At 44.8% G+C, this 23687-nt stretch overlaps 1 protein-coding gene across 9 annotated transcripts in view; it reads right to left on the bottom strand.

The window, feature by feature from the left end:
- Positions 1 to 7268: 7268 nt before the first annotated feature.
- LOC121306654 (protein unc-13 homolog B) overlaps positions 7269 to 23687 on the bottom strand; it is an 88814-nt gene continuing 72395 nt past the window's right edge. For 4 of the 9 annotated variants that reach the window (XM_041238521.1, XM_041238531.1, XM_041238466.1 and 1 more), the window contains 7 exons: positions 18992 to 18997; positions 17391 to 17447; positions 16813 to 16893; positions 15817 to 15964; positions 11212 to 11304; positions 10470 to 10629; positions 7269 to 10070 (listed from right to left, as the gene is read on the bottom strand). In XM_041238521.1, coding sequence (XP_041094455.1) covers positions 9785 to 10070; positions 10470 to 10629; positions 11212 to 11304; positions 15817 to 15964; positions 16813 to 16893; positions 17391 to 17447; positions 18992 to 18997 — 831 coding nt within the window. In that variant the 3' untranslated portion in view covers positions 7269 to 9784. Of the gene's footprint in view, positions 10071 to 10469; positions 10630 to 11211; positions 11305 to 13668; positions 13925 to 15816; positions 15965 to 16812; positions 16894 to 17390; positions 17448 to 18991; positions 18998 to 23687 lie in introns of those variants that run through there. The other 5 variants (XM_041238483.1, XM_041238492.1, XM_041238500.1 and 2 more) reach the window with 4 other exon arrangements.

Here is a 23687-nt window from a genome sequence, read left to right as displayed (position 1 = left end):
GGTTTAGCTGATTGTTTACCGGTGTGAAGTTGAGTTACCAGTTGCAATAACGCGTGTGCTTGTATTGTCACAGAACACACGTGTGTGTAATGACGTCACCTTGTTTGATTGGGAAAGTAATTTCCAGTTGAAAAGCTGTCATCATGAAGGTGCAGTTTTTACTACAATGGTTTCTAACTAACTTAAATTACATGCTTCTATTCTGAATCCCACAGTACTATTATAAATACCGTAGTTACACCAGATAAACGGTTCTTCCATTCCACGAGGTGACAGTTCTATATACAGAGGCAGGGACGCGGGAAGTGGGGGTGCTGGGGGCGCGGCCGCACCCCGTTACTGCTCAGCTCCCCAGCAACTTTTCTCGTTAACTTTAGTTTATGAATGAGCATTTGCACTGCTTGCAAGAAAGTCATGAATCAACGTTTCCACCAATTAGTACTGCTGTGTGCATGCTGTCATTTAGTGTTTCAACCAATTAGCAGTAAGCATTGCTATCCGAGGGCGATGTTCATTTTTCCGACCTATCAGCACCAAGCACTGTCATGCGAGAGACAGCGTTTACTTACAAATGTGTCCTGACCTAGCAGCTGGGCGGCACTGTGATAACGGTTATTGACACAAATCGTTACATGCCCTCCGTGTGTAACTTCTCAATAAACAAATCATAACCTTCCTGTGTTTCTTTTTAGTTGTAAGAACCAGTCCATGTTCTGTATGCCCACTTATTTTAATTTAATTAAACCAAAGAAATCGTACTCTAATCTATATTTGTAGTGGTGCTGTCTTCTCTGTCGTGTTCCCTTTTATAACTGACTACTGCAGCCCAGGCCAGTGAGGCACGATCATTTCCATTAGTACCTCATACTAGCACTGTATTAGGAAACTGAGATTTTTTTTATAGTGTGGATTCAAGTAGAAAGTGACATTTTATGTTTTCGGTAAGAAAGAAGAGACGTTCAATCGTTAAGGTATATTAACAAGGTAAGCGTACGTCTGTTTTAATGGATGTACAACTGTGTTTCTCGGCAGGCGTGACCAACTGCCATTTTCATTTTTAGCTTCCAGAAGAAAATAGTTTTTTTTTTTTTTTCCATGTTGATTGTTGATTGTTTTTGAGTTGAATATTGTGTAATTGACTGAAACAGGGGCCGCCCGCAGGTGTTACATTTTTCTAAAAAGAAACGCAAGGCGTGTATAAAAGGAAGGCAGGGAGTGATGCAAGACGTGTGTGGTTAAACGATTTTAACCACAGCTTTACAGACAGGTAGAGAGATTATAAATAAATATAAAAATCTACCAACCCTATATTAATAAGTAACAGCTGTTACCAAATGCCAAGCAGTCGTGCGCTGCCTTTAATTGTGACTTTGTTTCCCAATGAGTCTATACAGCGAATGTGTCTGGAACATGTTTTCAAGTCTGATCTGTGTACGTTAGAGACCAGCACAATTGATAATATGTGAATAGACCTATTAAATGTGTCGAACTGAATGAAAGCATTTTAGTGATGAAGATTAATTTATTTTAAAAACATCTAAGGACAGTACATCTGATTTGCAACGTAGTTAATATGCGTTATCTTATAGACTTTGTGCCGCTGTTTCTTATGAAACTCACTTGGTCTGTGCATATTTTGATGGTGAAATGCACAAAAAATGACGACTTTGTATATATTTAAATATTGCTCGAAGGTGCAATATTTAAATGTATACAAAGGTGTTGTTACAGATAACTCCATAATCACAATTTCATCGCAATAACGGTAGTACCTTTATTTTATTAAATACTGTGAAAGTGTTAAGAATGGCATGAAGACCTGAAATGCTACCGTTACGTATTGAAAAAACTATATATATATATACACACATACAGCTCTGGAAAAACTGAAGAGACCACTGCAAAATTATCAGTTTCTCTGGTTTTATTATTTATAGGTATGTGTTTGGGTAAAATGAACATTTTTGTTTTATTCTATAAACTACTGACAACATTTCTCCCAAATTCCAAATAAAAATATTGTCATTTAGAGCATTTACTTGCAGAAAATGGCAACTGGTCAAAATAACAAAAAAGATGCAGTGTTGTCAGACCTCAAATAATGCAAAGAAAATAAGTTCATATTCATTTTTAAACAACACAATACTAATGTTTTAACTTAGGAAGAGTTCAGAAATCAATATTTGGTGGAATAACCCTGATTTTCAATCACAGCTTTCACGCGTCTTGGCATGCTCTCCACCAGTCTTTCACATTGATGTTGGGTATGCCACTCCTGGCACAAAAATTCAAGCAGCTCAGCTTTGTTTGATGGCTTGTGACCATCCATCTTCCTCTTGATCACATTCCAGAGGTTTTCAATGGGGTTCAGGTCTGGAGATTGGGCTGGCCATGACAGGGTCTTGATCTGGTGGTCCTCCATCCACACCTTGATTGACCTGGCTGTGTGGCATGGAGCATTGTCCTGCTGGAAAAACCAATCCTCAGAGTTGGGGAACATTGTCAGAGCAGAAGGAAGCAAGTTTTCTTCCAGGACAACCTTGTACTTGGCTTGATTCATGTGTCCTTCACAAAGACAAATCTGCCCGATTCCAGCCTTGCTGAAGCACCCCCAGATCATCACCGATCCTCCACCACATTTCACAGTGGGTGCGAGACACTGTGGCTTGTAGGCCTCTCCAGGTCTCCGTCTAACCATTAGACGACCAGGTGTTGGGCAAAGCTGAAAAATTGGACTCATCAGAGAAGATGACCTTACTCCAGTCCTCTACGGTCCAATCCTTATGGTCTTTTGCAAACCTCAGCCTGGCTCTTCTTTGCTTCTCATTGATGAAGGGCTTTTTTTTCTAGCTTTGCACGACTTCAGCCCTGCCCCTAGGAGCCTGTTTCGAACCGTCCTCGCTGTGCACTTCACCCCAGCTGCCATTTGCCATTCTTTTTGTAGGTCACTTGATGTCATCCTACGGTTGCTGAGTGACATTCGAATGAGTTGGCGGTCATCCCGGTCAGTGGAGAGTCGTTTTCACCCTCTGCCGGTCTGTAGCTTTGTTGTCCCCAATGTGTGCTGCTTGACCTTGTTCTTATGAACCGCCGTCTTTGAAATTTTAAGGATGGAAGCAACCCGACGCTCACTGTATCCCTCTGCCAGTAAAGCCAGAATTGAACCCTTCTTTTCCTCACTCAAAACTTTCCTTTTCAACTCTTTGGGCATGGTCAATAGTTATTTTTTGATTCCAATTACTTTTGAGGTACTACTAGCACTGTTTTGCCATCCAGCTGGTCCTATTGCAAGAGGATAGTGATGACCACAGGAGTGTTTTTTATACTTTTCCTCATTAAATAAGATTTGGTTCAGGTGATCCCCTAATCAGTACCTCATTCAGTAGAATGAGGTGTGCCTGTGTTGGAATTCAACAGACACTGGAATGGAATGGCTGCCATACATGTAGAGGTGTTGATTTAAGAAAAATTTGCAGTGGTCTCTTAATTTTTCCCAGAGCTGTATTGTGGCAGAGCAAAGCTCTGCCCTTTTAAATTGGCAGGGATGGGGTTAACTTCCCCTGCCTGTCTGGGTTTATTATGTTCAGGTGGCTGGGGTTGATTAGTTGATTAGGTTGATTAACGATCAATCAGCGCCCAGCCACCTGATATAAAAGGAGGCCTCTGCTTCTCATTTGGGGGAGGGAGCTGAGGAAGCAGGTTGGGTTTTTTTTGGGTTGTTTAGAAAGTTTGAATCCAGTGAAGGCATTGCCCAGCCTGGAAACCTTTATTTTTGTAAGTTTTGCTTTTTATCTTTTTTTGTGTTTAAATTGCTTTGTTTTGGCCCTTGTGCCCTTTCATTTTTGTGTTTATTTATAATAAAATAGTTATTTTTTTTGAACTGCAGTCTGTCTCTGGGCCTTTATCCACTCGCCAGCCTGCCACATGTGTATATATATATATATATGTATATATATATATATATATATATTATATATATATATATATATTATATTTAATTTAACTGTTATACCAGTGTATGTGTATGCTGTAAAATGCCATGAGTACTCAAAATAAAATCAGTATTTGAGTAATTTGATAAATATTCTTTCCTCGAGTGCATTACAGTAACCCCATTGGAAGCTTTGTGATGGGGTATTAATGTGTGGGTTACTTGCAGCTAAAACACTGCTGTTTTATTTGTTATTAGCCTGTAATATTCTCAGCTAGTGCTGCCACTGACGCCTACAGTAGTTCCAGGAACTTGGAATTCATTTGTTAGACGAGGAATTATTTTGCTTTTCGTTTCTGCTCCATTTCATTTTCCCAACATCTTCAGGTTTGATGTACAGTAGTTTGCAGTGAGAAATATAATACAGAGTTGGTTACAATGATGCAGGGGGCTACAGTATGGCCAAAATGTGCCATTTGGATGAATCAGGTATACAGTGCATCTATCACATGTTCAAGGGTCAACGTTTTTGACTGCATTGTGAGCGGTGTATAGGTGTTGGCTTCTTTAAACAATTAGCACGAGTCGTGGACTAGCAAATAATGTTACCGTCGGCAATGCAATCCGAGATTAACCTTGGTCTGTGAAACCAGGCAGAGACAGAGGAACGAGAGGCAGGCAGGACAGCATGGTGCAGGAGAATATTTCTTGCGAGCAGTCTTCAAAAGTGTCTGGAAGCTTCCCAGCTAATCCAGGCGTTTTGACCTTCACTGCAAGGGAAGTCAGACAGGATTACCGGTTCACTAGAAACCCTCCCAAGTATAACGCTTTACATGCAACAGCTTCCCATTGTTTGGGGTTACTGTTTGAAATCGAGGTCTGTGCTACACTGTTGAAACGATGCCCATTGGCAGGACCTAACTGGAAACCCTTATCAGGCCTAGTTATTGGGATAGGATACAAAGCTTCAAAGTTGGCCCAACTTTGTACACACATTTATGCGATTAAATTGCAGAACACCACCACCTAGTGGTGATGGTTTTATTACACGTGCAATTTGGAATGTTCAGAGTTTCATACAGTAGTTGAGAGTCCTGAACACAACTAAAGCTTAGATAAGGGTTACTTGCCATTTATATCTTTAAAAATACCTCATTGTTAATTTGCTTTGGCACCCTGTGTGTGTGTGTGTGTGTGTGTGTGTCTATATATCTATCAGTTTTGTATGCTGGGTGAAAAAAGCTTTTTGTTTCTCCTACTGGGAATAGGGAACAATGAGGGAAAGGCAAAGTCATCTAAACAATCCAATCCAGTGATGTAATCACATTCATCAAACACGCCCAAGATGTTCTTCTTTTCAAATATCACTGTGATATTTTCTGGGTTTTTTTTGTTATTTTACTTTTGTTTGTTTTTTTTTTTAACATTATTACTTGCAGAATGCTCAGGTTTTGTGAGTCCTCGTGGCTAAGCAGACGCCTGTCTCGCTCTCGCTGCTCAGCCTTCCCCATGCTGTTGTGTGTCATGTTGCACCTCTGCTGTGTGACGCATGTCTCGGGTGGAATGTTCAAGTTATGGATTGTTGTACAGTAAGGACGCCTCGAGAGAAGTAACAGATATCCAGAATAAGCGGCTCTCCCAATTAAACGAGAGGCATTAGTCACTTTTTTGTTTGTAAATGAAAAGAAAAAGAATACAGTCACATCACACTATGATTAAATGTTAAATACATCATTTAAAATTAGTCAGTTATTTATTTATTTTTTTATTCCTAAACCAAATATATATTTTTTTATTTCTACATGAAATGAAAAACAATGAAATCACATCTTCGAGGCACCTGCGATGTTGACAAGCCAACTTTCTGTGCAGCCTGAGAACCACAGGAGACTCCAGCAGCTCCTTTAAGAGCTCAACATGATTTACACAAGTCAAGGGTGATCGCACACTTCCTGCACGGTGCTACACGACCTGCCTGCTCTGCAAAGCGCTCTCTGTTCCTCACTTGAAAATACTGCATCCCAATTAAACAAAGTGACGTCTCAATTAAACGACATAAATAGCACTGGGAAGAACCGTCTCCCAGTGTAACCCACTTAAGCAGGAATCTCGATTAGGCGGCGCTGACCGGCTGCATTCACATCAGTGTAGCCAGCCCTCTACAAGAGGGAGGAGCCACTGAGCAGCTTTAACCAAAGAGAGCTCAGGCTGCTGAACCCGAGCCCTTCACTGGCTTATCTCTCTCCCAGTGAGTGAATCACAGTGCCCCAATACATTAATAAATAAACACCACAAACACACTAGAGCTGTTTCTTAAATAATTTATGTACAAAATTTATGACTTATTTAAGCACTTTTTTTGTCAGTTCCCTAACACTTCTGTATTTCTATATTTATTTAGCATCATTTTCTTCTCAAGTGGCTATACATCCATTTAAATTTCACAAACGAAGGGCTGTGTACTTTGATTGCTATACAAGACATGCTCTTTATATATATATGAATGTGCAAGAGTTGAGCGCCTGCACGTCTTGGCACAAGGTATACACAGAGAATGCAGTATTACCCTTCACATTGTAAGTCAATGAGTGCGTACAGTACATTCCAAGTTTTCCAAACCCGTTTGTGGTATATTCAGTGATAGTCGCCGCAGTCTTTCAAAAAAGAATATGGACCTAGCCCTTAAAATACTTCCAGTAATCTTACATCAGATTTGGCATTCATGGCAAAGCGATGCGTGTCAATATGCTGTTTTTTAGCACATAGCTGATGTGACAAATGTAATTTCTGGAAAATTGTAAGAACTTCAATTGATATCCTGTTATAAAAAGTAGGAAATAGCATTTCTACTGAGCCTGATTGTCACTAGAACCAAGCCTCCCCCCGAGGTAACTAACAGCTGAACCGATCCTCTTTCCAGAGTCCCCTGCTCAGACCCCCTGAGGTAACTAACAGCTGAACCGATCCTCTTTCCAGAGTCCCCTGCTCAGACCCCCTGAGGTAACTAACCTGAACCCCTCCTCTTTCCAGAGTCCCCTGCTCAGACCCCCTGAGGTAACTAACAGCTGAACCGATCCTCTTTCCAGAGTCCCCTGCTCAGACCCCCTGAGGTAACTAACAGCTGAACCGATCCTCTTTCCAGAGTCCCCTGCTCAGACCCCCTGAGGTAACTAACAGCTGAACCGATCCTCTTTCCAGAGTCCCCTGCTCAGTCCCCGAGGTAACTAACAGCTGAACCGATCCTCTTTCCAGAGTCCCCTGCTCAGACTCCCTGAGGTAACTAACAGCTAAACCGATCCTCTTTCCAGAGTCCCCTGCTCAGACCCCTGAGGTAACTAACAGCTAAACCGATCCTCTTTCCAGAGTCCCCTGCTCAGACCCCCTGAGGTAACTAACAGCTGAACCGATCCTCTTTCCAGAGTCCCCTGCTCAGTCCCCGAGGTAACTAACAGCTGAACCGATCCTCTTTCCAGAGTCCCCTGCTCAGTCCCCGAGGTAACTAACAGCTGAACCGATCCTCTTTCCAGAGTCCCCTGCTCAGATTTCTTTGGGATTCACCCATGTAGTGGTATGGCACTTTCTCTCAGATTTAGGTTATGCTTCTGACTGTGCAACAAAGTTGATGGCACACAATTTAGGGTTGAAAAAAACTATAGCGTTATGTTTTATTTTTTTGGTCTAGCACCAATGTCTCTTACTGGGATGTTTTTGGATTTTTCTCATGTATACAGATCAATTTCGAACAGAATTTAAGCAAGGTCTATAAATGATTGATGAGATGTAATAAACATAATATAAAACATGCTGGCATACTCTCATCACACCCAATCAAAACTTGAGGTTTTTTTTATTTTTATTTTTTTTTATCTCTTATTACTTTTAATATATCTCTATATATAATTTACATATGTAACACCCGTATACAAATTTGAGCTTGATTGAGTGCAGGATCTGGAACTAGCTGGGAGGAACTTGGAATGTACTGCACGCGATTCAGTTTTAATACCCCTGTTGTAGAATGCTGGCTTTTATAGGTCTTTCCTTCACACCAGTCTGTTGTTGAACTACAACACCCATGATTCCATGTGATCACTGAACACCTCTGTTGTTGAACTACAACACCCATGATTCCATGTGATCACTGGACACTACTGTTGTTGCTTGAAGCACTGAGGGTTACGTGGTGCTCCTGTAATTTTTCTCCCTATCAGTTTCTCTGAGCCATAGGTGCCAAACAGAATACTTTCATGGTGTGGTTTGTAAGTCACTGGTGTCACATATAAAAGAATACTGTTTGAGGGAAACCTGTTTTCTTGTAAGCCATCAGAAGGATAAATCAGTCACCCCTGTCCGGTTAATAACAGATCTTGCTTGTGATGGTCAATCTTTGTGTGCAAATCAAAGCAACCATCACACTCCTGGCTTTAGAAACTTTAGCCTTCTCTGGTCCCAGCTTTCGACACCAATGTGCAGAGACTATATCAGACCAGCATTTGAAGAGGGATACAGCATTACCAACATCAACAACAACAAAAAAGGGAATGTGAAAGTTGCATTCTCTTTTTGCTCTTGGCAAAAGTGAAGACGAAAGAGCAGCAGTATGGCATGTGTGATAAGGTACCACAGCACCGCAATGCAGATCACTTTCAGTTTGGTCCTGTTCAGAGAATATTGGCAGATGTGATAATTATCTACCTGGTCCCTTGCAAAATATTTTTAAAACTTTTTTTTCTGGTTAAGGTAAGGGTATGTATGCATTATCTGTAAAAACAATTGTGTTTTTTAGTTTTATTTTATAGAGGCAAAGCCAGAGCAGGGACAATGCAACTTCTGGTAAGAGGCAATTTCACAACAGAGACTTTCACGTTTGCAAAAAAAATGCCTTGGTCTGTGATGATTGGATCAGAACATATAGAACATGCACTGAACGGCCCTAAACAAATGGATCAGTTCCTAAGACAAAGCATTAAATAAATAGCAGCGACTGATCAATAGAAGAGGCTGATCAAGTACTGCGTAATGCACTTACTTAGTCAAGCACTGTAATTACAAATACAGTAAAGAATTGTTTTCAATTGCTGTATAAACTGTAACTCTGAAATTGCCAACTTTCTGATTTATGCATCATGTCCAATTATCTCTCTCTGTTGAGCAAACTGAGTTGATTAAGGAAGGCAGTCTGAAAGTTTATACGCAAAGGAAAACAGATTGATATACGCATAAATAGTACAGTTTTATAAAGCGCCTTCGAGAATCATGTTAAATCACCTCACAGAGTGAGTAAGACACTATGAATGCATTTGTCAAGGGAATTATAAGCAATATAATTGACTATTTCTCTATCAGCTCGCAACAATTAACAGTACAAAGCATATCTTCTCTCCAGGTAACTGCTAAACTGTCAGATTAGAGCTCAGACTACCACAGCTAAACCTGTAAACCACATATACAAGTGCCTTCAGTTCAGATCCAAAATCTGCCTGACAGTTCTTCATTTGGCTGTTCATTATACCTATAAATATTAGTTCAAAACGTATCAAACTATCGACTATGATAGTACTACTAGTAGCAGAAGTATCGATAATAACAATAGTAACACTAATAATAAATTGAAAATGGCAAGCACAGTAATTCAAACCCAAATCGTTTGCACAACTGTGGACAAAATCGTAAACACCCAGACACTTCACAAATCAAGAGAGACGGAACAGAAGAGGTTCCGTGTGATATGTGTGTTCAGGAAATCCCTGTTGTGAAGTGAAGAGCCCGTCCCTCTCAATACAGATTAACAGTGTAGTCCAGAGATGGAGAAGACAACCCCGCCGCTGGCTGAGCAGCAGTGGCGTACCCTCCTCAGCTCCCCTCCTCGGCCGAGCGCAACTCTGACTTGAGCTTGACGAACTCGCGTGCGACCTCGTCGTTGGTGCGCTGTGAGAGGATTCGCAGCACTGTCAGTCCCGTCTCGTCCATGTGCACTCTGCGCCCCAGCGGACACCAGCATGCACAGCTGCCCTTGTCTGCGATGTCCCGCAGCTGCATCACGGAGATCCCCAGCACGCGGTCCTCCCGCGCAAAGCAGTAGTCCTTTACACACACCTGCAGCTCGTAACAGTGCGGCCCATCCTCGTTCCCCAGGATACTGCACAACACACCAGCAGAAGACAGCCTTTAATTTACTCATTTTTCCAGCATTTTGAGATTTTACACCTTCACGTTTCAGCCGCACATACTCTAGGCATTTCGACCCGTCTGTGATGTCTGTGTTCTGTACTGTCTAGTATGGGGGCATGACTTCTGTACAAGCAACTTTTTACTAATGTATCAGACTACTGTAGATCTGGTCAATAACACTGCCATAAAACTAAAGCCCCAAACACAAACTTGCAAAAAACAAGTTAAGTTTCTCTTAATTAAAAACACCTGTATGTTCTAGAAGATTTGACAAAGGTGTATGTTTTAACGCTAAGCTGTTTAATATTGTGGAACAGTTGTATGCAGTGGAGGCTGTATTATTGCAGGCTGAGGAAGTCATACTCACAAGTGAAAGGTCTCGTTGTATTTGGGGGCCCAGTTGTTGTTTTTGGACTTGGTGGTGAACTTGCGTTTCTTGTCGCTCAGGTGGGGTCCGATCATCGTTACCTCCACGAAGGGTCGGAACATTGCCGAGGTCTGCCACTTCAGATCATTCGCTGCCACAACTGCAGAGGAGGAGGAACGAATTCAAGGGAGATGCCATCACCTGGTATGTGTCAGTCTTGTCATCTCGTTGATAAATTATTAATCAAAAGTCAGACATCATGGCTCTCCAGCTCAGGTTAATACGATATAGATAGATAGATAGATAGATAGATAGATAGACAGATAGATAGATAGATAATGGTACCTTTCATTCAATTAAACATTACTTTAGATATAGTATCATTAAAATCTAAATGTTCAATATCAATTTCTATATTATGTACTATTTTAATGTTATACATGTGTAGCATATGTTGAAACTACTTCATAGTCATAGCGACTAGAATATTCCATCAAGTGAAGGCCTGTGCTACAAGAAAAAAAAGGACCACTGTAGCTCAGGTGGGATTGTGTAATGGCATTAGCTGTTATTATTGCAAGGTTATAGCATTCTATATAGTGTAGTATATAGTATTAATAAGGCTCTATACAGGTAGTGTACATCACACAAACGATGTGACCAAAGGCTGCTCAGCCATGTGCATTATACACAGGGCGTGAATTCTGGTTGCCGTTATTGAGCGTTCGAAAGTGGAACTTACTTTTCACAGTGGCCTTGTGCTCTCCGGTGCCTGGGTGTGTGAACAGATCGACCTGTATTGACACTTCTCCGACCGGGTCATCCACTCCAGAGCCTGAAACAGGAGCAAGTCAGGACAGGGTCCACAGGGGGTGTGCAGGATTTGGATTGGGAAACTGGCGGTGCCAAAGCAGAGGCAGTCACGCTCAAATCAAAACTGGGTGACCAAAACGGCAAACTTTCTTTTTGTTTTTGATTCATCAAATGTGACCACATACACTCCCAGTTCCCCCCACCCATTTCTAGATTAGCTCTGCCCGTTTTTACAAATGTGAGTCCTGCACACCCCTAATCAATAGCTGTGCAGTTCAAGTGCAATAAGGCAGGCAGGCAGGGTGTGTACCATTCCTGGCATCCCACCAAAGCATAACCCAAGAGAGCGCAAGTTCCCATTCAAATACAGAGACAAAGCGCCTGCTTCAGGGTTTCTTTCATTCCATTTTTAAAACAGATTATTAGAAATTTCAAAACATCTGGCACCAAAAACTGCATTACAAAATACATGTTTTACAGACTGCATGACAGAATAAAGATACAATAAAACCTGAATCGACTGACAGACACCAAAGGGACTTCTGCAGCTGCTAATTCAAGGTTCTTCTGCACTTCATTGTATTGTTCCATAAACACATGTTTTGCTGTGCTACTTGTTCAGGGCTGGGACAGTTCGGATACTAAGAATCAGGATGCACTTATAGTATGCATCATGTTTCCAGTGAGGTCCTCTCCCTATGCTGGAGTATTAACTTTGCAGGTTTATTAACAATGTGGCCCTCTTCCCTCGTCTAGGCAGCTTTCCAAGGAACTGTTGAGATGATCAATATACTGTACTTGACAGGAATAAGGAAGTGGCAACACTTGGCAAGACATAAAACCTATTTGTATGAAATCTCTAAACACCATGCTTAAAATGTTTCCAAAACAGTAAGCCCTTCAATAAAAGAATCCCCCTTGTGACCTAGTCCCTTTATACTGTATATTTCTTATACAGGTCTCCAGGTATAGCAGGCTTTATAACATTCCTGTTGATTCCAGTGCAGAATATTCCATGCCAGCATGCCACTGTGTCAATGACTAACGCAAGCTGCATTTCCGCGTGCCAGCATGCCATTGTGTCAATGACTAACGCAAGCTGCATTTCCGCGTGCCAGCATGCCACTGTGTCAATGACTAACGCAAGCTGTATTTCCGCGTGCCAGCATGCCACTGTGTCAATGACTAACGCAAGCTGCATTATCGCGTGCCAGCATGCCACTGTGTCAATGACTAACGCAAGCTGCATTATCGCGTGCCAGCATGCCACTGTGTCAATGACTAACGCAAGCTGCATTTCCGCGTGCCGGCTCACATGAGGAGACTAGCAGGGCAGGAATGTCCTGAGAAATGCAGAGAAAGCGAGGGCTGTCATTTAGAGGGCTGGATTAGGGTAGCATCCTGGATTAAAAATGTTCGTAGAACACTGATTTTGTTATTGCTACAAAAATATTTGTTTTACTGTTTCTACATAACCTCTGTGATATTCAATCCATATTGCAAAAGAAGGTTTAAAAATATGTGCCAATAAAGTTATTTTCTTCATATCAGAATATCCAGGATACTAACCTTATTAAAACTATCAGCCCACTTTGGTAGCCGAGAACAATTTTCATTGTTTATTCTCAACCACGTTAGATAGCTACTTCTTACATGGAAAAGATTCACATCATGATTTCTTAGAAGTGTATGGAAACAGTGTGCCAGTGTAGGCTGAGTATTGTTTTCAGAACTGTCAAGATTACATTAGAATGAGTGGCCTAGTATTTATTAGTGTCCAGGGTGACATTAGATGTTATTAATAAACCAGGGTGAACCTGGATGAGAGTGTGCACAAGTAACTGCAATGCCTTTGGTAGTTACCCAAGGATTATTAGGAGCTGTTAAGAACATAAGAACATAAGAAAGTTTACAAACGAGAGGAGGCCATTCGGCCCATCTTGCTCGTTTGGCTGTTAGTAGCTTATTGCATTACATGAGGGGCAGTGCAGTGTGCTCTTTAGGGATACACTGGGACCACACCATTGATCCTAAAGCCTCAATTCTCTCCTCCAGCCACAGTATTTGGATAACAGTCTACACTGCTGGGTTTTTAATACAGAGTGACGCACAAGATAACCTGACATATGAAAGGCTCAGGGCACAGTTTCATGAATATTTAGATATCAAGTTAAGCAAATAAAAATGAACTGTATTCTCAAAGCAACACCTGAGTAGGGTTATCATTACCCCGACCCCTGTATATCTAAATTCTGGTCAGGTCAATGTCTAATCTAGTGTATATTCTATGCATCAATACATACTGAAGCATCTCTACTCTATTAAGCTTTTAAATATAAAAGACCAGATCTGTGTGTTAACCACAGCATGTTAGTCTGCCTCACCGTCAATCTACTGAACTAACTGCCTATCTTTATCCCTCTTAACTCCAAGTTGCAATGTGTCTTTATTAATCAGTGCTGAGGTGTGTGGAGGGGCTGGTTTCACTAGGATATCATTCACTGTGGGTGGGACAGGACTGGGTGGAATGGGGTTCAGGAGGAATGCTGTTGAGGTCATGATGCAACATTAGCCTCCAAACATACCCTTATCAGGACGGACATCCTCGTTAGCGGTAACCCTAATACCCTTCCCATCATGCACTGGTAGGAGAAATTGCAAGAGAAAAACAAAACAAACAAGAAATAAAACCACAGAGGAAAACAGATCACAAGTAAAGTTTGATAGCAGGAACAGGTGTAAAACAGAAAACACAAACAGTATATTGACATGTAGGAAAAGCATTCGACCAATTGGGGCAGACAGGGGGGGCGGGGGGCATCAAGACAGTCTCCTGGTGTTCTTGGAATGCCAAACATTGCAGAAAACCAACACAAGGAACAACAGCTCTGAGTCATGAAATATCTACACAACATGCTCACCAGGATTCTCAGAAACGAGTCACAGAATTTAATGTCATTTCTTAATGTGCATTTTCCAGGTGATCTGTAAATCTCCATGACCGTTCTCTGCTGAGTATTAAATATGGACCCTTAAAAAGCATACCGCTGTAATTTTGCAATTATCCCAGGGTTATACTATGCATTTACCATAGCTTTTTAATAAGCTTTACCATTCCTTTACAACGCTCGTCTAGGCTTTCACTATACTTTATTACATGTTGCTATGCTTTTACTATGAGGAACTTTTATAAGAGGAGTTAAGCACCTTTATCATGTCATGCTAATCTAAAAGTAGAAATTAGTAATAGTAACTTCACATCTAATATTTAACAGAGAAGGGTCCTTAAGATTTAGGGATTCCTGAAACCCAGTGGAGCACATCCAGAACAGCCTGCTGAAAGAGCAGATCTACTGCAGATTACTAGAAAACAGCCAGCTGCACAACTAAAGAATAAACTCTAAGCAGAGTAAGCTTGGATACACACTCCCTGGTGTACACTGTGCACTACGTACACTGGAATATACAGTGCACTGTACACTGTATGTACAGTGGGATATACAGTGCACTGTACACTGTGTATTTACAGTGGGATATACAGTTCACTGTACACTGTGTATGTACACAGGGATATACGGTTCACTGTACACTGTGTATGTACACTGGGATATACAGTTCACTGTACACTGTGTATGTACACTGGGATATACGGTTCACTGTACACTGTGTATGTACACTGGGATATACAGTTCACTGTACACTGTGTATGTACAGTGGGATATACAGTTCACTGTACACTGTGTATGTACACTGGGATATACAGTTCACTGTACACTGTGTATGTACAGTGGGATATACAGTTCACTGTACACTGTGTATGTACACTGGGATATACAGTTCACTGTACACTGTGTATGTACACTGGGATATACGGTTCACTGTACACTGTGTATGTACACTGGGATATACGGTTCACTCCCAGACTAACACTGATTAGTGTTACAAAACTTCTGTTCATTTTTTGTTTGAAGTAAGTGAAGATAATTCATGTTTATAAAAAAAAAATCTGAAAATGTATCTTCCTTTTGGCAAGAAACACACACCAGTCCTTCTGCCAGTCCAGGTTTTCAGGAATACCCACACTCAGGAGGCAGAGGTACAATCAGACCCTTGTTTAATTAGTACCTCCCCTGTAGCTGCATGGACTAGAGACTGGTGAGACAACTTAATGCTGTGATAAGTGGAATCTGTTCAGAGTAGATTGAGCTGGGACCAGGGCATATCAATAATATACCTAAACAAGCTTAGTTCTGAAATCCACGACTGGGTGCAGGACTAGTGTGACAAAAAAGATGTTCCTATTCAGAACATATTAGGGGCAGCTATAGAGCACATGTATTAGTCTTGAGCTGCAGGTCAAACCACTGACTAATACAAAGTTCAGAGGCACTGCACTAGTGTTGACTCGTCCTGTGTGATTAGCCCTAATTACACAGTACCTGTGCAGCACAGGGGGCAGGTTCAGTACACAGTAGATATTCGTAAATAAGAGTCTCCAGATGTAGAGTGGGTAATGAGGCCGCTCTGCTCTTACCCTGCGCGGTCTGCGTCTGCACGAAGGTCTTGATGAGGGTGTCGGTGGTCTGGGTGTAGAGGGACAGGGCGTAGCGCAGAGACTGCAGCTCAGGGCTCTTCTCCAGGAACATCTTCTTCAGCCCGTTCCCTCCCGCATGGAAGTATTGCTGCAGGCAAACAGGAGACAAGATTGAACCAGAAGAACAGATGGTAAGCACCGGCACAGAAATCACACACAGACTCACTGTACAAACTGACTGATTGATTCCAGTGTTTGCGTACTGGTGTACAGCAGAGATGCACAGCTACTGTCATTCAGAGAAATAAAGTCTCGAATGCCCAAATTTGAAATGCACTGCCAAGAACAAACATGAAAGGCATCAAAGGAAAGAATAGTTAATGTGTACTAAGCAATATGATTAGGATTCATAGCATGGCTATATGAAATCGTGCAGTACCCAAGCCATTCATACAGCACTGTGTTTAATGATTGATCTTGATCCTCAGTTCAGTGTGTTTATTGCACAGCTCATAATGCACTCAGTGGACACACAACAAACAGTAGCGTGAATTGTGGAAGGCAAGGATAGCATTGCTCTGTGTCACTTAATACAGTTAACTTTTTGTTTTACTTAAATGTTATCTTTTCCACCTTCTCCACCTTTTTGTCCCATTGATTAGATTTACAGAATAAAGTCAATACAATACCAGTATTCAGGTATTTCCTCACTGAATTTCTTGCATAACTTGTGGTTTCCCATATGTAAAAAATGCCCTTGTCTAGAAGTGCTCTTTATTCCCAGGGTGAACACGGGTGAGCCACGCTGTATGCAATCCCCCAAAGCAGAATTTACTATACAGCATACTGACCCTGGACCACATTCAAATAACAACTTGTGACTCTTCAGCATTTTACATGCAAGGAAAAATAAATCCCTTTGGAGTATCTTGAAGTTACATGAACTACTATAAAGCTCAATCTAGTGCAAATATGAATTAGTGTGCTAGTAGTTACCTTTATAGTATCCAAGGCCAGATCCAGGATGGCACACTGCTTGGGGGTAAGGCTTCTTGCTTCCTCCCGCACCATGTGATCCTGCAACCCCATCCAGATGAAGAGTGAATGGTAGCATTTTCAGAACGGTGTTCAGAAGGCAGGCTAAAGCATTCAGGTGCAGCCTGCACAGCAAGACCGCATGCACATGCTTCTCTATACAACTACAACAGTCCTATTTCAAATCCTTACAGTATACTGCTGTCAGGCTGTCATAAATAGGGAAAATATTTAGATTTAAAAGAACATAGGGCGCAGTTGACAGCCTGTGGCATGTAGACACCACTTACTGTATGCAGCCTTGCATACAATACATCTCACAGAGACTCAACTAATTACAACTAAATGCATCAAGCATAACCACACAGTGTAAGATACACCACTAGATCTATAAGATAGCTGTGCATGCAAGGAGAAAGCAACCAACACACACTTACTACTACACTACATACGTCGTTCAACAAGTGATTGCTATCAACATACATGCACTGCAGTGGTCAAACACATCTAAGCACACTGTGGACATGAACATACAGTACCTTCAGCTTGGACAGGTGTCCCAACTCCTTCGCTGCTGTGAAAATCAACTGTGTGCCCTGCGTCACGTACACGTATACACGCACGCGCACACACAGACACGCACGAGCACACACAGACACGTACGCACAGCAGGGAAAGAGAAAAAGAGGGAGGTTTAGAAAGAAACAAGACAATACAGAGACGGGCTGATTCAGGCCAAAAAACAAGAGCTGAGAACAAAATACGACTCCCATTACAGATTTTACAAGCACACTGTAGAGGTACAGTAACACACTGGTGTGTCTAATTACACTTCCAATAAAACTGGGCTGCAATGGGAGTCTTGCTTCCATCCCTGTACAGCACTAATGTAATAGTAATGTACATGTATTTTCATGATCACGGCCTCATTTATTTATAAAACAAGAACAAAGATAAGCTCTTTAGGTTTGGGACCTTGAAATGCTTCAACTCTTCATCTGGTAGAAGTCTCTCCTTTATATCTCACTGTGTAAAAAGTAGGCAGGTGACTAACAGGGCTGCCTCTGTCGGTGGTGAATCCCTCAGCATCCAGTTAGGCTGGGTGCGGGCGTGTGGCAGCTTTCTACCCGCACATCACGTAGGTGTCACTCAGTTAATGGAAACATCTGCTGCTCTCAAAGTGATGAGCTCATCTATTTTAATTGGTGAGGAATTCAATACTAGAATGGAGCAGCCTGCAAAGTAATGTGTAGCACTGCAATTAGCAGTTAAATAGGAGAGGAACAGGAAGCCACCCCACTGTGCCCAACCCCTGGCACTGGAATTAAAAAGAGAACAAAATGGAATGGAATCCACTTTGAACTGATTTTAACCTCATGTTGTACATTTGTCAAAAGCGAAACAAAATAATGTTATCATATTGTGTTTTCCTAACTGGAGAACCCAGGTCTAAAGTACTGAAAAAGAAACATCAAAAACATGATGAAAACCAAAGAAATGTAAGCGTTTCTTATAATAAACACTATCAAAGAAATCTGAGTGTATGTTATAATAAACACTTTCAAAGAAATGTAAGCGTTTCTTATAATAAACACTTTCAAAGAAATGTAAGCAGATCTTATAATAAACACTTTCAAAGAAATGTGAGTGTATGTTATAATAAACACTTTCAAAAGTTCTTGTCCTGGTTAAAAAGAAGTCCATTTGGCACAACCTTATACCATGTCCATATACAGAACATATACGTTAGTGGAGGTAATGCATTCAGTATACGGTTTAAACATGTTCCTGCCTTACATTAGCTTTAACACACAAGACACATGGTGGTATTTTAATAATGCTGCCGAAAGAACTGACATTTTCCAATTGAAGCCACCAGTGCAATGCACTTCTAACACCCTCTTTTCACTGCTACCTTAAACACAGCTCATAAGGGTCTGACACCTTAACACATGGCACTTTCCAAACCCCTGCCATTATAAAACAACACCAGAACCAAGACCTGAAATATGAGTTAGTAAAAACAGAGAACAGAACATATCAGGGCATGGGGAGGAGACAGTGGATCCACAAACCAGACCAGTACAGTGACTGAGCCACACCATGGGCACACACAGTGAGCACACTGAGCCATACTTACATGAGTCTGCCATTACCAGAACGCAAAGCGGAGGGGGGGGGAGAAAAAGCAAGTCAGCAAGAGAAAGGCCGGAGCGCTAACCGATTGAGGGGTAGATTTGGCATGGCAGTGACGGGATGAGATTAGGGGTGCGGTTGGGCAAGAACCGGGGTGAGAGGAGAGGTGGAGGGATCGAGTGTGAGACCAGATACAGGGCGAGTTCAGGGGAGAGCAGAGACAGAGTGACAGCACAGATAGGGTGAGCTTGAGGGTGAGAGCAGAGATGGTGGGACTGGGGGTAAGAGCAGAGACAGGGTGAGTTCGGCAGTGAGAGCAGATACAGGGTGAGTTCGGGGTGAGAGCAGAGACGGTGAGTTTGGGGGAGAGAGCAGAGAAGGTGAGATCAGGGGTGAAAGCAGAGACAGGTTGAGATCGGGGGTGAGGGCAGAGACAGGGTGAGATCAGGGGTGAGAGCAGAGACAGGGTGAGATCGGGGGTGAGAGCAGAGACAGGGTGAGATTGGGGGTGAGAGCAGAGACAGGGTGAGATTGGGGGTGAGAGCAGAGACAGGGTGAGATCGGGGGTGAGAGCAGAGACAGGGTGAGATTGGGGGTGAGAGCAGAGACAGGGTGAGTTCGGGAGTGAGAGCAGAGACAGGGTGAGTTCGGGGTGAGAGCAGAGACGGTGAGTTTGGGGGAGAGAGCAGAGAAGGTGAGATCAGGGGTGAAAGCAGAGACAGGTTGAGATCGGGGGTGAGGGCAGAGACAGGGTGAGATCAGGGGTGAGAGCAGAGACAGGGTGAGATTGGGGGTGAGAGCAGAGACAGGGTGAGAGTGAGAGCAGAGGCAGGGTGAGAGCAGAGACAGGGTGCATCGGGGGTGAGAGCAGAGACAGGATGAGATTGGAGGTGAGAGCAGAGACAGGGTGAGTTCGGTAATGAGAGCAGAGGCAGGGTGAGAGCAGGATAGGGTGAGATTGGGGGTGAGAGCAGAGACAGGGTGAGAGCAGAGGAGGGTGAGAGCAGAGACAGGGTGAGATTGGGAGTGAGAGCAGAGGCAGGGTGAGAGCAGAGGCAGGGTGAGAGCAGAGATTGCAGGGTGAGAGAGACAGGGTGAGTGAGAGCAGAGGCAGTGTGAGAGCAGAGACAGGGTGAGATTGGGAGTGAGAGCAGAGCAGGGTGAGAGCAGGGTGAGAGCAGAGACAGGGTGAGATTGGGGGTGAGAGCAGAGACAGGGTGAGATTGGGAGTGAGAGCAGAGGCAGGGTGAGAGCAGAGACAGGGTGAGATTGGGAGTGAGAGCAGAGGCAGGGTGAGAGCAGAGACAGGGTGAGATTGGGGGTGAGAGCAGAGACAGGGTGAGAGAGAGACAGGGGGGTGAGAGCAGAGACAGGGTGAATTGGGGGTGAGAGCAGAGACAGGGTGAGTTCGGGTAGTGAGAGCAGATACAGGGTGAGTTCGGGGTGAGAGCAGAGACAGGGTGAGATTGGGGGTGAGAGCAGAGACAGGGTGAGATCGGGGGTGAGAGCAGAGACAGGGTGAGATCGGGGGTGAGAGCAGAGACAGGGTGAGATCGGGGGTGAGAGCAGAGACAGGGTGAGATCAGTGGGGGTGAGAGCAGAGACAGGGTGAGAGTGAGAGCAGAGGCAGGGTGAGAGCAGAGACAGGGTGAGATTGGGGGTGAGAGCAGAGACAGGGTGAGATCAGGGGTGAGAGCAGAGACAGGGTGAGATCAGGGGTGAGAGCAGAGACAGGGTGAGATTCAGGGGTGAGAGCAGAGACAGGGTGAGATTGGGGGTGAGAGCAGAGACAGGGTGAGAGCAGAGGGGTGAGAGCAGAGACAGGGTGAGATTGGGGGTGAGAGCAGAGACAGGGTGAGATTGGGGGTGAGAGCAGAGACATGGTGAGTTCGGGGTGAGAGCAGAGACAGGGTGAGATCAGGGGTGAGAGCAGAGACAGGGTGAGATCAGGGGTGAGAGCAGAGACAGGGTGAGATCAGGGGTGAGAGCAGAGACAGGGTGAGATCAGGGGTGAGAGCAGAGACAGGGTGAGATCAGGGGTGAGAGCAGAGACAGGGTGAGATCAGAGGTGAAAGCAGAGACAGGGTGAGTTCAGGGGTGAGAGCAGAGACAGGGTGAGATGAGAGCAGAGGGGGTGAGAGCAGAGACAGGGTAAGATCAGAGGTGAGAGCAGAGACAGGGTGAGATCGGGAGTGAGAGCAGAGGCAGGGTGAGAGTGGGGGTGAGAGCAGTAACTCTCGTCTCTGTCCCAGAGCAGAGCCAGTCCCCACTCGTCTCGTCTCTACTCTCCCACTCTACCCCGTGACTCTCGTCTCGGTCCCACTCTAGCCCCACTCGCTGTCTGTCCCACTCTGAACCCCCACTCTCGTCTCCTGTCCCTCCGGCCGCACTCTGAGCACCACACAACTCTCGTCGACTCCTGTCCCACAATACTCTGAACCACCACTCTCGTCTCTGCAGTCCCCAGGTGAGGTCAAGTTCACGGTCTCCCCACTCTGCGTCTCTGTCCTGAAGCAGAGACTCTCGTCTCCTGTGTCCCACTGAGAGCACAAGTCTCACGGGTCCTCCGTGGCCTACTCAAGCTCCGGTGTCTGTTCAGAGGTGAGACAGCAGAGACAGGGTGAGATCAGGGGGTGAGAGCAGAGACAGGGTGAGATCGGGGGTGAGAGCAGAGACAGGGTGAGATCAGGGGTGAGAGCAGAGACAGGGTGAGATCAGAGGGGTGAGAGCAGAGACAGGGTGAGATTGGGGGTGAGAGCAGAGACAGGGTGAGATTGGGGGTGAGAGCAGAGACAGGGTGAGATTGGGAGTGAGAGCAGAGACAGAGGTGAGAGCAGAGGCAGGGTGAGAGCAGAGAGCAGAGACAGGGTGAGATTGGGGGTGAGAGCAGAGACAGGGTGAGATTGGGGGAGAGAGCAGAGACAGGGTGAGGTGAGGTGGGAGTGAGAGCAGAGGCAGGGTGAGAGCAGAGACAGGGTGAGATCGGGGGTGAGAGCAGAGACAGGGTGAGATCAGGGGTGAGAGCAGAGACAGGGTGAGATTGGGGGTGAGAGCAGAGACAGGGTGATCGCAAGACAGGTGACTCTCGTTCTCTGTCCCACTAAAGTGAAATTCTCGTGAGTCCCACTCTACCCCACTCTCCGTCTATTCTCTAGTCTCTGTCAGAGACCCCCACTCTCGTCTCTGTCCCACTCAGAGTGCCCCAGGCCCAACTCTCTCTGTCCCACTCAAGCCCCCACCTCTCGTGGGAGAAGGTGAGCTCTAGAGAGGTGTCCGACTAGTCACCTGCGTGAAAGCAAGACTAGTCCCACTGAGAATCTGGTGAGTCTAGTCTCAGCGCATGTGGAGTGAGAACCTCACTCTCGTATTCTCCAGAGCCCCTCAGCACTCTCGATCCTCACGTCTATTCTCCACTCTGTGAGATGGGGTGAGACATGGGGAAACCGCGGTGAGAGCATGTCAGGTGACTCAGACCCCTCACTCTCGTCGCTGTCCAGGGTGTAGATTGGGAGGTTCGCGCATCTGGGCAGGGTGAGAGCACACTCCCTGGTGAATAGGCAGAGGCAGGGTGAGAGCAGAGACAGGGTGAGATTGGGAGTGAGAGCAGAGGCAGGGTGAGAGCAGAGACAGGGTGAGATTGGGGTTGAGAGCACAGACAGGGTGAAATTGGGGGTGAGAGCAGAGACATGGTGAGTTCGGTAGTGAGAGCAGATACAGGGTGAGTTCGGGGTGAGAGCAGAGACGGTGAGTTTGGGGGAGAGAGCAGAGAAGGTGAGATCAGGGGTGAAAGCAGAGACAGGTTGAGATCGGGGGTGAGGGCAGAGACAGGGTGAGATCAGGGGTGAGAGCAGAGACAGGATGAGATTGGGGGTGAGAGCAGAGGCAGGGTGAGATGAGAGCAGAGGCAGGGTGAGAGCAGAGACAGGGTGAGATTGGGGGTGAGAGCAGAGACAGGGTGAGATCGGGGGTGAGAGCAGAGACAGGGTGAGATCGGGGTGAGAGCAGAGACAGGGTGAGATCGGGGGTGAGAGCAGAGACAGGGTGAGATTGGGAGTGAGAGCAGAGGCAGGGTGAGAGCGAGGTGAGAGACAGGGTGAGATTGGGGGTGAGAGCAGAGACAGGGTGAGATTGGGAGTGAGAGCAGAGACAGGATGAGATTGGGAGTGAGAGCAGAGGCAGGGTGAGAGTGAGAGCAGAGGCAGTGTGAGAGCAGAGATGAGGTGAGATGGGAGTGAGAGCAGAGGCAGGATGAGAGCAGAGACAGGATGAGATTGGGGGTGAGAGCAGAGACAGGGTGAGAGTGAGAGCAGAGGCAGGGTGAGAGCAGAGACAGGGTGAGATTGGGAGTGAGAGCAGAGGCAGGGTGAGAGCAGAGACAGGGTGAGATTGGGAGTGAGAGCAGAGGCAGGGTGAGAGCAGAGACAGGGTGAGATTGGGGGTGAGAGCAGAGACAGGGTGAGATTGGGGGTGAGAGCAGAGACAGGGTGAGATTGGGGGTGAGAGCAGAGACAGGGTGAGATCGGGGGTGAGAGCAGAGACAGGGTGAGATTGGGGGTGAGAGCAGAGACAGGGTGAGATTGGGGGTGAGAGCAGAGACAGGGTGAGATTGGGGGTGAGAGCAGAGACAGGGTGAGATCGGGGGTGAGAGCAGAGACAGGGTGAGATCAGGGGTGAGAGCAGAGACAGGATGAGATTGGGGG

Source organism: Polyodon spathula, chromosome 2 (assembly GCF_017654505.1).
Source record: "Polyodon spathula isolate WHYD16114869_AA chromosome 2, ASM1765450v1, whole genome shotgun sequence".
NCBI lineage: Eukaryota > Metazoa > Chordata > Actinopteri > Acipenseriformes > Polyodontidae > Polyodon > Polyodon spathula.
This window is presented reverse-complemented; position numbering and strand designations above follow the sequence as displayed.